This window comes from Neolamprologus multifasciatus, chromosome 17, assembly GCF_963576455.1.
Source record: "Neolamprologus multifasciatus chromosome 17, fNeoMul1.2, whole genome shotgun sequence".
Taxonomy (NCBI): Eukaryota; Metazoa; Chordata; class Actinopteri; order Cichliformes; family Cichlidae; genus Neolamprologus; species Neolamprologus multifasciatus.
This window is the reverse complement of record NC_140455.1, coordinates 23,954,921-23,969,958: the sequence shown is the minus strand read 5'-3', so window position 1 is coordinate 23,969,958 and position 15,038 is coordinate 23,954,921. Positions and strand designations below refer to the sequence as shown.

General features: G+C 40.0%; 1 protein-coding gene across 1 annotated transcript; it reads right to left on the bottom strand.

Moving 5' to 3' along the window:
• Nucleotides 1-1,414: 1,414 nt before the first annotated feature.
• Nucleotides 1,415-14,504, bottom strand: fam180a (family with sequence similarity 180 member A). Its single transcript, XM_085138611.1, has 3 exons — nucleotides 14,024-14,504; nucleotides 7,359-7,456; nucleotides 1,415-6,977 (listed from the first exon to the last, which is right to left on the bottom strand). Exons 1-3 carry the CDS (start codon nucleotides 14,097-14,099, stop codon nucleotides 6,648-6,650), a joined length of 504 nt encoding a protein of 167 aa, XP_084994737.1. The 5' UTR covers nucleotides 14,100-14,504; the 3' UTR covers nucleotides 1,415-6,647.
• Between the last annotated feature and the right edge of the window lie 534 nt (nucleotides 14,505-15,038).

Sequence of the window (15,038 nt, the reverse complement as noted above, 5' to 3'; positions counted from 1 at the left end):
TATCTTCTTTTTAATCATTTGTTCCTCCTAAAGATGTTTCCTTTCTGAAGAGGAAAACAATGCCTCTTCTAAAAGTTTGCATGGTGTGGGGGTTCAAAGCAATGGCCCTTCTTCTGAGGTCAGCCTGAGGACAAAAACATTTACCAGCACAGTTTATTATGCCACGAGAGTGTACACAGATGATATACAAATCAGATGTGAAGAGAAATGAGAGTGTAAGCAAATTGTTAACTTTGGTATATGACTCCCACGGGGGCTGTACACCTCTTCACAGTCAGTTTGACACCAAACACATAATGGGGCAGGCAGGCAGCCGCTGATGAGCTGTCCAGGGCGCGCGCGCGCGCGCACACACACACACACACACACACACACACACACACACACACACACACACAAAGTGTTTGTTCTGTAAGAAACAAACTCTTGTATCCTGCTCTCTGACACTGTGCTTCCTCAAATTGTTTATGCTGAAGCAGAAAGTCCAGGCTCCAGGGCCGTGCCACGTGTCTAACTTTGTGCTACAGTTAGTTCAAAAAAATCAACAAAGTTTTAAAACTTGCAGATCTTATCAATTAAGAGGAATTTGGGGGCAGGCCTAAAGTTCTGCACGTTAGAGTGCTATAAAACCTTTAATGACACTTTGTGTTGAAAGCATGCCTGCTCATGCGGCTGTAGAGCACAAATGCACAGGATTTCATTACAACGAATCAGAAGAAAGTGATGTAAATTAGAGGACTTTTGCTGGGTGGCTGGGGTCAAAGAGCGCTTTAAGCCCCACTTATTTTAGGTCTCACCCTCTGTTTCCTTTGCAATCACATTTCATTAGTGGGGTCATATTTTTGAGAATTCATAGAATATGTTACGGTTCTGGGTCAGTGTTGACCCAGCATTTTGAGTTTCTTATATTTTGGTTTATTTTTGCATTATGGATTGTTTTCTGATGTTCTGGTGCTTTGTTTATTGTTATTATCATTATAGATCTGTTTCTGTTCTTGGTGAGGGATCAGTTCTTTGGTTTTGGGTTCTCATATGTATTGCAGTTTCTGTTCAGTGTCTGGTCTGTCTCTCAGTGTCGTGTCTGCATCTTTATTTAGTGGTTTCCTGTTTTATTGTGAAAGTCTTTGTCTTATGTTAGTGTGTGCATCTTAGCTCCCCCTGTCTCGTTAGCCCCGATCTCTCCCAGCTGTGTCTCCCTCCTGTTACCCATTCCCTGATTACCACCCTGTGTATATTAGCCCTGTGTTGTCCTCAACCCAGTGTCGTGTCGTACCCTCAGATCCTGCCTGTGTGTTCCAGTTAGTGTTTTCATGTTTGGTTTCTGTTTTGTTGGTGCCAGCAATAAAGCTGTGGTTTTCAGTTATATTTCCGACTCAGCGTCCTGCACTTGGATCCACATCTCCACCTTCCCGCACACAGAGCCCTGACAGAATATAATCAGCAAGTTTGCAATGAAGGGCAGTTGTAATATGTTTCACATTACATCAAAAATACATTCTTCTATTATTATTTTTTTCTTGTTAAAAGAGCCTCTTAATCCTATGATGTTGAGACAAGGAGTTGTGTGGAGGACATGAAATGGAAAAAGCCATTTGTCATGACCAACATTTCCAGCCGGGGTGACGATTTAAAATGTGAATTTACTGCTGTCTTGGAGCTCTGCCAAGTGGTTTTGACCGCTAGATGAAAAGAGAGGACTATTTCACATTTGTGGTGAATTCTACTAGCTACTGTTTTGTAGCATGTATCATATATGATGTAACACTGGTGTTAATCTGAAATACTTCTGTTGGATGAAAGTGCTGAAAGTGTTTTTGGTTTAAAATCTAAAGGCTAGTCACCAGCTTTGTTGGTGCAGTGCTTTTTTAAAAATTGCAAACAGTTTTATACAGATAAAAGTAAGGTGACTGACCTCCTTTATGGCTCATCATACTTATACTTAAATGTAACTGTTAATGTGAAAATCCTCCAATTCACAAATATTTTAGGAGAGTCTAAGACCTCATCCACATACAGCAGCAGTCTTAGTGTCTCATGAGCCATCGGAAGAGTCCCTTTGAGACTGCTCCACCTGTGACGGGGCTGCACCGTGCAGAATCAAATTAGTGACTTGGGGAGCCATGTTGAAACACAGCATACCACAACTCCCGTGTGAATCTCAGACCTCTTCATTACAGCGGCTGATAAGCGAGCATTAGCCTCTATCTCTAGGCCCGCCAACTTTCTCCCATTTCCTTATCAAAGATTCCGCAATGCCCAAGAAAATATTTGGTGGGAAAGCTGAAATGTATCCCACAACTAAAAAGGCTTTGCAAGCTCTTAGTGGCAGATCCTCGTGATTGGAAGGACATGATAAAATCAAACACTGTGGACCAGAATACTGAAACGGGATTTTGTTTTTAAAAGGTTTAAATTCAACATTCAAATGTATCAGGACAGCGATTATCCAAGCAGCATTGTTCCTTTGTTACGCTCTCCCAGCTGTTGTGATGATTTTGTGGAAAACTGTGCTCATTACTGGAAGCCGGAGCAAGCAGGAGGTTGTTTTGAGCAGGCTGCCTGCTCTCACCCATGCAGTGTAATTGGCTCTCCTACTCAGTGAGGTATCTCTTAATAAAGCAGCCTACCTCTGTCTATCCATCTATCTATCCATCCATCCCTGGCGCCATCTTTCCGCTATGCTCAGCAACATTAGCCGCATGAGAATAACAGGGTTGCAAGAATGCCCCGAACCTATTTCCAGATTCGTGGTTTCAGCTGACAAGCTGCTATAATACTAAATCCTTAGAAGCTGCACTATCATAACCTTAAACTTGGACTCGAGGCAATGCAGGGTGGAGCTGATCTAACTACTATTAGCCATACAAAAAGGGACAACGACACTGGCATGACAGGGGCTCATGGGCCCACAAATCACCACCCGTCATGCAGTCTTACATCTGGATGCTCACACTGTGTTTTGTACTCCCACTTGGGATGACAATGTGTTGCACAACAAATAAAATCTGTTTGCTTTAAAAAAAATGTCTTCGTGAACATAACATGTCAAAGATTGTTTGAAGTGATGGACTGTTTTTCAAAGAAGAAAAAATTGTATTAATTTATGTAGGTTTTGAAAATCCTGAATCGCTCTTTTATTTATTTATTTATTTTCATTTCAGGTATTGAGTTGTTTAAGTTGATGGAGAAAGCACGGTGGGTATACATGTGACACATTGTAAAGTCCCATCTCGCTCTGCTTGCGGACTTGAAGCATGAAAATATGCCTGACAGTTGCGGGGAAACATATGCAGCTGATAAGCTTGAGTTAAAACAACTGGGTATTCATCTGGAGGTGATCAGAGGATAGTTCTACCAGGAAAGACACATTCCAGTTATGATGAGATTCAGCTCTAATTAAGCGAACTCCAACAAAAACACGTCCTCCAAAGAAAAATAAATCTAATTAGAAATGCCACGCTGTCGTTTTCTGTCTCCTGCACTTTGTGTCAACAAAAAAAGATTTATTGTAATGCACACGAGAACTCTTCGAGAAGCCTTACAGCATGCATAACAAAACACTGACTGTAGAGTAAGAGGAAGTGAGAGTACAAGATATGCTGCTGCTTTCATTATATAGTTCAGTTCTCCCTTTTTACTCATTACTCCTCATTATATCTGCTGCACAAGTCAACAACAAAAGGAAACATCGTGACAGATACCACGAGCCAAGATCTGGGGGAACAGATTGGAAATGCTGCCACCTAGTGAGCATCCTGAGGCAATAATAATTTAAAAAATCCAAAAAGATTTTATACCATCTATCCATCCATCTAGTTATATTCTGCTTTATTTTAGGAAAGACTGTAGTTGAAATGTTGACATACTCACTGGATTCACTGGATTTCATTATGCTATTTCTGAAAATGTATTGGCAATAGGAAACAATTTTAAATTCCTTTAGAACACCATCTATGCTACAACCCTTTTATGAGTTTTGGCTTGAACAAACTATACTAAACAGCATCCTATGTCCTGTGGACATGAAACAGCTACTGTTAAAACATGAGAAATGATACACCAGATATTTGTATATTAAGCTGTGATTGTATAGAAATATCCTAAATGATCCTATATGAAGACATGATACGGGTGTTATGGACACTTTAGAGACATGCAGTATCAGATGAGGAGAGCAGTTCTGTCAGCAGCCACTTGGTGATGCTCTCTCAACATGCAGAGGGCTCCACTTGACATTTAGGGATAATACTCTAAATGAATAAAATATTGCAGACTCATTTTTCATGAAGCAGACTGATAAGTCAATAATCCACGCAAAAGCCTGATTTTTCTTATTAAATCTGCACCACAATCACAGAGAAAGGGGAAGGAAATGAAGCCTAGCAGAGCACTTTGTGAGATCATTTTAAAACTTTATGACAATTAAGGATTAGATTGCACAAATGGAACGTCATGTCCCCGATATTTTGTATATTGAATGTGATAACAGAGCAAAATTTAATTAGAGGCTCGGCAAATATTCCACAATCTCACAGTTCCTCTCTAAGTCAGTCTGGAAAGTCACTGGCAACATGGAATCTGCTTGAAAATGATAACATCTGCATTAAACAACGTAAACTGACAAAGCGAGTTCAAAAAACAAGCCGTGTCAAATGCAAGACTTATCGGTCACTATTATAGTTAGAGTGGTGCCGAGGGTGAAGGTTGATCCGTCGCCTTGGAAGGAAATTCCTTGCTGCAGTCTTCCTGACTTCCTCATTAATCAGCCCCCTCTAGTCAGTGCCAATGAATGCTGACATGCTGAGAAAGACACTGAAAATGCTGCGATTAACATATACATTTTCAGAAGCTAAACTGAAGATGCGATCTGGGTGACAGGGAGTGACGAACATTTCCACGGTTACATAAAAGTATGAATTGAGCAAAATACTGTAAGGTGTAAGCAAATGTAACACTAATCAACTCTGGAGGGAAAACAACACAAACCAGATATCTGCTTTCTATCCCCTTCTTGATGAGTGAACTGCACAAAAGCCTAAGTACCTATTTCCCATAATGAATGGGGAAATGGGTAGCTCTGAAGCACATATCCATCAGATATTTTACAGACTGCAGAAATGCAATCAAGCGTATTGATGTACACAGACTCTTAAGTATAAATCTGTGGGTTTTATTCAAAGGGCTTTTAGTGGCAAATCAAATGAGCTGAGCAATCTTTTCCAGACAGAGCAAAGCATCTTACGCCTTCTAAAGTTATCTGATGGCATCAAACATGTACACAGGCATGGCAGGGGGCTTGAGGTGACTTCCTGTGGAGTTGTCAAACTAATGTACCACTTTGATTTAGTTTTTTTTTTTTTTTAAAGTAGGTCAAAGATCAGTATAATCAGAAAAATCAGAAGGAAAAACTTTGAGGTAATTGCGCGTATGTGTGTACTTATGTGATGTATTTTCATTAAACTAAGTTTGAGAAGTTTATTTGAGCACACCGGGACGCACTTGATTAATGAGGCCATCCTCTGGCTTGTATGCATATGCGGGGCTCAAAAGCATTGTTGATTTAATTTGATTTCCTCACGATGTACAAATAAGTGGGCTCAGAAATAATGCATTACTGAGCGTAAAACAAACACACACTCAGGAGCTGAGACGTAACAAAACAGAACTAGTTCATTAAGAAACGTGCTAGTAATTCATTATTTAGCTCAAAAACAGATTTAATAGTAGTTAATGGTTGACCTTTATTAGTATGCTTGGCTTTTTTGGTTTAAACCTTATGTTTTGGATATTAGAACGATGGTTTGTTACAATGTCATAGTATTATGACTTTAAATTAATCACGTGTAGGTGGAATCTAGTTATCCTAAATAGCCTATATTGTGACAATATTTGTGACTCAAACTGCTGCAGATTATGATTAATTATTCTGTAAATCACTCTAAAATAGTTTGGGGGAATTCTAGACTCAGGGGGTGGTTCAACGCATAGTAATTTTGGACATTGAAACATGTCTAAAATACCTGGTGTGACTGTAGGGATAGACTATACACTGATTTTCTGGCGCTACTGTTATCGCAAAGAGGTGAAGGTTGAGTCTCATTTGATGCCGTGGACTTACATGATAGGAAACAAAATCCAGGAAAGTGAGAGCAGCCGATCTCTGCAAGCCCATATCATCTGACAGCTCAGCTATGAGCTGATGTACTGGGACCATGAGGTCTGCTTGATCTAAACTTGTGCTTAAATAAGTTTATAGAAAAGTAAGATACGCTGATCTGTTGAGAATTAAAATTTTATTATTTACCTCACATAGGGTAACAAAACAAAACAGAAGCACATGATATAACTTTTCAGGAGTTTGTGGTTTGAGCTCTTAATTGGAATTAGCCCAGTCAGCTAAGACTGGAAGTCAAGTTTGAAAGCACTGATAAAAGTGAGTTTGGACCCTGAGTTTAGTTACATTTTTTGCTTAAAAATTACATTGCTTATATAATTTTATATACATTTTTTTGATATTTGTATATACAAATAGTTTCATATAAAAAGCAATATAATAATCTAATTTGTTTTTAAACTTTGCAGGACACTGGAAATGGCATGGATAAACGGCATCTCCACTACTAAAAAATAATGCACAACTTCTTTCCTCAAAAGGGTTTGAGATCCTTTTGAAGAGCTTGGAACAGCTGGATTAGGGTGTCAGTCCATATCTCTTTCTGGTGTTTGTTGGTGATTCGAGCCAGGGTCTGAGTGGTGTACACTAACGTCAGCACTGTCCTCTCAAAGTCCTGCCAGCTCAGATGTTGGCGCCGCTGGGTGAGCTCAGCCGTCAGACGCCTGATGTCGGAGAGCCTTTTAGGCAGTACTTCCTCACAGATGACTTCCAGCTTTTCCACACTTCTCAAGGAGGCCAACTCCTCATCTGGAATCAGCAGGGTGTGTCCATCACCTTGTATCTGCATTCCACCCAGCAGAATCTGGGCGATAGATAGGCATCCACTAAATTCACATTCACATATATAAGCAGCTAACTGAAAAATGGAGTTGCGATCAAGGTCACGTCCTGTTAACGGCTATTTCAATCTGTTCCAAAGAGCCTAATCATCTAAATATTTTGAAATGAGCTTAAGATGGCATAAGAAAGTAAAATATCTTTTTCATCAATGTCACCAAAATATCTCACATTCCTGCTAATGATTAGGAGCACAGCAGCAGTACACAGTGTTTTGTTCTAATCAGCAGGGTGAGGCCACAAATGTGTTATTTTTAGAAGTCTTGTGCACATTCTAAGCATACTGGTTTCCAGTAAAGAAACACTAGCTCATGAACTATTTCGGGGCCGCAAGAACTTAACCGACCTCAAAAAGCAGCTGGATGTCCTCCACTGAGTGCTGGAATGTGGGATTGATCAGTGAATATGTTCCCCGTTTTATCCTGTATGCAGATGGGTACAGCGCTAGAACACACAAGAAGAAAAAATTGGATTATAGAATCTCCCTATTCAAAAATTAAGGCAGGACATTATTTATTGTGACATTTATGCAGGAGGGCCAGAGGTTGAGTAAACACATATTCATTACTGTTCAAATATTATGTATGTAGGTGAGACTTGGGCTCCAGCTGTGAAGAGATCAACTGGTCTTTGACCTGAGCCACAGTTGCTACAAGCACCAGCGGCCTGGTGCCCCCAGAGGTGCGATATCTGCTTATTGACTCGTGGAAGGGCAGGTGTAACTGACCTCATTTGGTCAGGCTTCAAAGTGTCAGTCCATATGTGTAGCAGACGGGGGATCCCATAATGTGAGGTGTCGTGATACGGCTGGAATGAAACCCCTCACTTTCAGCTAGAAACAGTTGCTGCTGCTGCCTCATTTCTGTGATAAAATTGAGCAAAATCCGTATTTTCCTGGAAGTGATAACAAGAGGCTAAACCTCACATCTAGAGGTGGACAGCAGCTAACATTACTCACATACTTTCCTAAGTATCTGATGTACTAACAATTAACCACGGGGCTATTTTGGAATATTTTGTTTTTACCCCAATTCAGAGGTTTTTAAAATTCTTTTTAAATGCACATTGTACAGTGTGATGAAACTTCAGAGTTCATAATTCTGGACCACCAGAGTGAGCTGCTCTATAGAGATGTGAAATTGGAAAGAAAAATCCAGCAGAAGCCTAGCACAGGATCTAGAGGAGATTCATCAGGTCCTTCAGTTGATCCGTCTGCCGTTCACTGAAGCCTGATAAGAAATGGTCTCAGTGGAAGAGTGGCTCTCAAGAAGGAAGGGAAACAGAGATAAAGGGCTGGGGTAAGCTAAATTACACAAGAACTGATACGGTTAATCCCAATTTACAACTTTTGTTACAAATCAAGTGAATTAGTTCACTGGTCTAAAATGAAAAACGTTATGGTCTAAATTGTCTAAATGACATAGCTGTGTCTAAGAAATGATTTGTGAACTTCCTTAATCTAGCAACACATTTGCATTATAATATTTTGGATAGGAGTCCTGTGTGACAGTGAACAGATATTCCTACTGGCAAGTTTATTCCATGCTAAAAGAAAGATTAAGAGTCACATGAGAATGTGCAGGGTCTGTTTGTAATAATATAACTTTGAATACTGCCCAGACTTTGAAAACTTTTTTTAATGTATCTCTGTTATCTCTCCAAGAACCATTTTTGTTAATGCAGCATCAACAGAAGGAACTGAAAATCAAATTTGATTTGCACAGAAGGAGGTTTCACAGTATAATGAATTAAGGTAAAACTTCCTTTGGGGTTCTACAGCTGTTCAGCTCTCTTTTTCCATTGCTACCCATATTCTGTTGCCGTCCAGTACTCCATTCAGCATGTAAGCCAACACACGGAGATCTTAATGAGGTATAGAGTATATAAACACTGGCATTCATGTGAATTTGGATGTCATCCTTCCTCTCTGCTACAGTGGCATCTATGGAATGCTGCTTCACCAATTCTGCAGTAATGATCAGCTTGACTGCCTGCAGCATCGCTGGCCAGATACATTTAGCTTTATAGCAATTGTCAGGACAGCCAAAGCCACACAAACTGGCAGAGCTCCCCATTTACCTGCTTCCTGCTTGGGCGACTGCCAGTCTCAGCTCTGGCCTCCCTTTCGCAACACAGCCACCGCTCTCAATGTAAAGAAATGTGTAGCTCCACATTTCCATGTTGGGGTAATGAATTCTAAAAATCTGGCACATCTGTGCAATCTTTAGCATGTTACCTCAGTCCTTCCACCTGCCCCACCGTCAGGGGCCATAGCCAGACGTTGTGAAATCTCAAATAAACATTGTCTAACTACACCTTTTCCTATAATATGAATTTGGGTTTCAAGGATCAAAACATATGTACTTATTGTAAATTCCAACTGCAGATGAAATGCTGTTCACGACGCTCATCATAATGTCAGAAATCAATAAAAGTTCAAACACCTCCAATGGAGAAGTTTGAACTTGTTGAAGAGTGACTCTGAAGCAATATAATATGCAACATGCACAGTTGTTCCAATCCCAAAACACCAAAGACAAGTAGAGAGAAGATTTCCCCAGATCAAGTACTAACATCCAACTCTAAGTGGATGACAACTTGTAGGTGAAAATGTATACTCCTCATTGAGTATGCAGCTCCCAAATGCATCAGGTATTGTGGAGGAGCGATGCCTGTGCAGACATATTAGTTACCGAATAGATACTGAAGCTTCAGCGGGCCATTGCTAAAGTAAACAATACAACACCCGAGGGTGCTCATTAGAACAAGGGTTATATCGTTAAAGGATTGAGGCGATGCGGGGAAATGACAGCTTGGAGGCCAACCCAGCGCTGATTTACATCTAAAATGAATAATCTGTAATTTACATAAAAAGGCTCTGCTACTACTACAATAGTCCTTTGGCATGTAGGAAAGTGTGTGTTTTATGTTTATAGCAGCTCCAATAGCACTTTGGAATAAAAATATTATAGCTTGTTATAGTTGGAGCTGCATTAGTGTATATGTGCAAAGGCAATAACAGTAATTCTAGTCATTCCGTTAAATTGTTCGATTTCTCCCAGCACAATATTGTGAGGGCGATACTGACTTAGAGGAAAGATAGGTAGGGGCACACACTGGATATCTAAATGAATCATGCTTAAAGATTACAATGAAAATGAACTTGCTAATAAGTTTGAGACACTGTGACTGACAATATGGCAAATAACAAAGAAAAAGGGCACATATACGTAGAAAGGAGCTAATGAAGGAGCACAGGTGTTTGTGAAGATCAGGTGGAGATAACAGATGTGAGAAATTGAGGCCACTGCAGGATAGATATTCAAGATATTATTCATTCTGTCACAAGCAATAAATAAATTATTGTCATTTAGCAAATGGGAAAGAAATATTTTGACACAGCTGGTGAAGGGCAGACAACTACAGATGATTAATGGTGCAGAAAATGTACTGAACTTTGCAGTGACAACATATAAAATCCAGGAATTTATCCTAGTGAAGGAGAAATAATGATATTTAGTCATGTTTGGTTACCAACTGCTATGCAAAACTAATGTCTTTGATTATGCTACGTTAATGTGCAATATTTATGAATGTGAAAGTGACATCTCAGCTTTAATAACTACAATTACAATCACAAGGTAGGCTGTCCATATATGTTAGAACTGGATTTTTCAGGCTTTTCCATGAAGTTGTTTTTGGTGGGTGGGGGGTCGGGAGGCAGGGGTCGGGTAACATGCAGGCGAACAAACCATCACGAGGTGATTCATTCTTATGAGCAAATTTTTCTTTTTTCTCATTTTCAGCTTGAATGTTTAATATACTGCTGATGTCCTTTATCACAACATATCAGCTTTCCCTGCTGCTTGTTCTAAGCCCATTCATCCGTCATGCTGCCCTCCCTCCTTCGGCGCTCCAAACAATCAATGTTTGGATGGGCAGGCTTCCCCCCAGTGTCATTATATAGAGGCAGGGAACTTGTAATCTCCCGCTAACTGCTTGCAAGGAGATGAGGGAACAACAAAGATCCATTAATTAGCTGGGCTAAATGGTACTCCTGGCTGGAAGGATGTCTTGACGAAGACAGAAAGAGAGAGAAGGAAAAACAATCAAAAACAGAAAAAAAACAAAAACAAATGAATGTCTGCATCCCTCCAGCGTACGATAAAAGAGGGTGAAAAGGACACAGGATACAATGAAATCTTCCCTGCAATGGACCATCTTCTACATTTCACTATATCTCCAAATAATAGAAAATGGTAAAATCCCAATCCATGACAGTATTATAGTGAGACAGATTTAAATTCTACCATTTATGATGTAAACACAGATCATCATAAATACTCCAAATAACTGTGAGGCCAGCAGTAGTAAAGCCCAGCTGCAATAAAGTCATGCAGTGGTGCCAGGGAAGCTGATATACAGTATACTGGGGACAGCGGTGACAACTGGAGATATGGGAGAAAGGTTATACATCTGCAGTTTCTCCTGGTTCCCCATCACCCACACTCCACCTCATGGAGGTGTGCGCTTAGCCTTTTATAACCCACACAAGCCTGGGCACATTCCCAACTCATCACTTGGTTAGTTTCTTCTGTGATTAGTTGGTATCTCGTTTACATGCACTGCCCTTTAACATTGTTTTTCAAAATATGCTAATGTTGTGAAGAGGCATATAAAACCTATTGCAGGAAGAGATGACTCAAGGTCACATGATCCAGCTCTATCTAAGCTTCATCAGATTGGAAAGTTTTAAGCCTAATCTTAAAAGTAGAGAGGGTATCTATTCTCAGTACCAGTGTTCAATAGCTCTATTGTCTTATTCCAACTAAAGCCCCTACTATAGCCTAGAGATGGGTTTGCAACCAGCAACTGCTACTACTACTAACTTAAGTCAAACTTAACTAAAGCTTAAGTCATGTCATGAACCGCTGTGTGTCTAAAGGTTTTGTAGATGTGATGAAGGAAAACAGGAAAACAGGTCTAAATAATAACAGCTTCAATGCTTCTTATTTCAGAGAATCAGAAAGTCCAAAATCAAGTCCAAAAATCCTTTAGTCAACAAAGCATTTAGCTGGGGAATCCAACACAAAGAACACAAAGCTAAGGAAACACAACTATATGCAACAAAAGACAAAGGAATACTGAGACAACATATATACAAAAGGTAATGCAGGAAGAGGAGACGGGTGAGGACCAAAACCAAGCTGAAGCCAATCAGGGAATCAGTGAGAACAGAGACAGGAACAAAAGCTACACTCAACATGAATAAAAACAGAACCTTTTAAAGTAAAGACAGACAAGAAGATGGATGACAAAGACAAACAGAGATGAGACAGAAGGAGGAACAGAAAAAGGGGAACTGATTAAAAACAACCCTAAAGTTACTGTTTTAACAGTAACTAAAGCGAGCAACTGAAGGAACAAATAACAAGGCTAGAAAGACAAAACTTGTAAACACAAAGGAATTAATGAATAAAGTGTGCAAATAAAAAAATTAAACACTAACAATAACAGAAACCTAATCCAAAGATCACATAACTTCAAAAGTACAAAGAATTCTGAACTTGAAAATTCAAAACCCTGGGTCCAAAATCGGGTGACCACTTGTTTAACCATTCGCAGAAGGATCGCAGATCAGTTGCTCACTACTTCCTAAAACTTGTTGGCTTGTTGGTGGTTTAGCAATTGGTTGAAGACCAAACCAGACCTGAAGGCCAGACAGAGATTGTAGAGTTTGCATGGAAAGTCCCTGGCACTCACCAACGCTGGCTGAGCGGTACTGAAACTGTGAAAAGTGAGACAAAAGCAGGAAACATTTACTTTCAAGTTAAAAGCTGTGTCTAGTGTTTGCAGACAATCCGATGTCTTTACTGCAAATTCTGCTAATCACCAAAGAAATCACAAAGCGATTTTTGGTGCAGGACTCTCTTTGCTGTTGATTTCACCTACAGCCACGAACCTAAAGACAGAACTTGCCAACCAGTTAGGGAATACTTTTCAGTTATGTATGTTAATGTTAGACTGTCATACTGGTGTCATACTGCAAACTGGCATGACCAATGACTGATTGTCACGAGTGCTATTCACAGAGCGCTGAATGGCTGCAACCACATCGTTGTAAGATGATGAATCTCTTTGGTTCAGCGATGGCTGCCCGAATTAGCGCTCCTCACTGTCCTGAATGTGCACATCCTCATCACTGAGAGAGTGGCTGCTGGCCTGTACATGTAAACAGAGCAGTCCTGGACTGATTCTATGCTGTGCTATCCACTCCAGTGTGAACTGAGCTGCTTGTAGTGAGATTGTAAATAGAGAACTGCTGTTTCCCTCAACTCCAGGAACATTTCTGAACATTAGCTCCACTTTCTTTCTGCTCTTCTTTTCAGCAGCAGTGGGCAGTTGTTGACAACACAGACAATTAATGCATGTTCAGAAACTTTTTATTGACAGTGTCACTTTGGATTTTTCATTTATTGCTGAAGGGAAAAAAAAGTCTTACAAACTTTTAATAAAACAATGATTAAAAAAAATGATTTCCTGGATTTCGGTGATATGGTATAAAAATGTAAACAGTTCTGAACTTTCTTTGTTTTTGCTGGCTTCAGCGTCATGTGACTTGTCTACAGATTTCAAGGCCTGCGAGTGATGAGAAAGGAATTTCCTCAGTGAGTAGATCCAGTAACAACAGGCCAGTCATTTTTCGCTGGAAAGCGATCTGCTGATGTCCTGCAAACCGCAATGTTCCTGCTAACTGAAGAGGATAAACACATTCTTTCACAGCTAGAACCACAGACTCGTACCAGGACTCAGCCATCACAATTTGACTCTGTCTCTGTCTTCTAGTAATATTTTGAATGATCCGACAAATGAAAACAGAATAATTTTTGATGCAAATATACTCGATGGTGATAAAATTGCCATTTATCTCATAATAGAGAGACACTAATCAGACTCCTAATAATAATTGCTCATTTAGTCCTAATTACCAGAGCTTGTGTGCCAACATACCTTTCCTGTGGTGCTGACTGGCAGCACAGTAGCTGCACAGGTAAACAACAGTGAGTAAAGTCCACCACTGTGCCATGCTGATGCTCACAACCAAGATCCACTCGTACAAATCAGTACACACTCCCTTCTTTCTGAGTTCTGTCTCTCAGTCATAAATGAACATCTCAAGGATGGATGAGAACCCTCCTTTCCACTTCATAGGCTTTGTGCATAGGATCATCTTTCACTGTGTTCACTTTTCTTTTGTCCCCTCCCTTCTTCATCTACTTTCATTTCTTTTTTTTTTCATGTGTGTGTTCTCTTCTCAAGCCAGGGTGTCTGGGCTCTCATCTGGAATTCATCAGAATTTTGGGAAAACCTGCCCTCTTGGCTGGACTTTTCTTACAGCTACTGGATGACTGCTTTACTGGCTGAGTGGTTCAGCCACTGAGTGACTCTTCAGTTGACCAGGCAACTGAGCAAATGGTTGAGTGGCTGACGACATTGCTAACTGAACATAATCACATCCACTGAGCCACAATCAAGCCAGTTATGAGAGCGATGGACTACTCAGGATAATAACTAATTTTACCACATTTATCCCATCACACTCTAGTCAGAGGTCAGACATGGGACAACAGCTTTTTTTTTTTTCATTTATTCACAACATTTGAAGAAAGAAGCAGCCTGAAGTCCAAATAAGTTGTAAATAAGCCAACAATTCTAAGAAATACCTCTTTTAACCCCCAACTTCTGGATAGCAGAGAGTGACAGATGCTATTTGGCTGTACACTATGATGGAGGTTAGTGCAGTTTATCTTCCACAAGTGACATCAAACCAATATTTGAGATTATTTTAGCTTCATAAGAAAATGACCCAGGCTAGGTGCTTAGAATAGAATAATTCTAGTATTTGCCTTTTATTTCCTTTAAGTATGTCTGGGTCACCTGAGGGTTCCTTAAGCCCCTTGCTTACTGCCCTACTACTTTATAGCCTGTGTACTTGTGATCCCAAATCTCAGCATTTGATTACTGC

What these genes read in the sequence shown, in the direction of transcription:
- fam180a (XM_085138611.1), bottom strand. Translation starts at nt 14,099, where the DNA reads ATGGCACAGTGGTGGACTTTACTCACTGTTGTTTACCTGTGCAGCTAC. An exon ending in CAGTCAGCACCACAGGAAAG is followed by an intron (nt 7,457 to 14,023) that starts GTATGTTGGCAC and finishes TGTGTGTTCTAG; the next exon opens with CGCTGTACCCATCTGCATAC. An exon ending in ACATCCAGCTGCTTTTTGAG is followed by an intron (nt 6,978 to 7,358) that starts GTCGGTTAAGTT and finishes TCTATCGCCCAG; the next exon opens with ATTCTGCTGGGTGGAATGCA.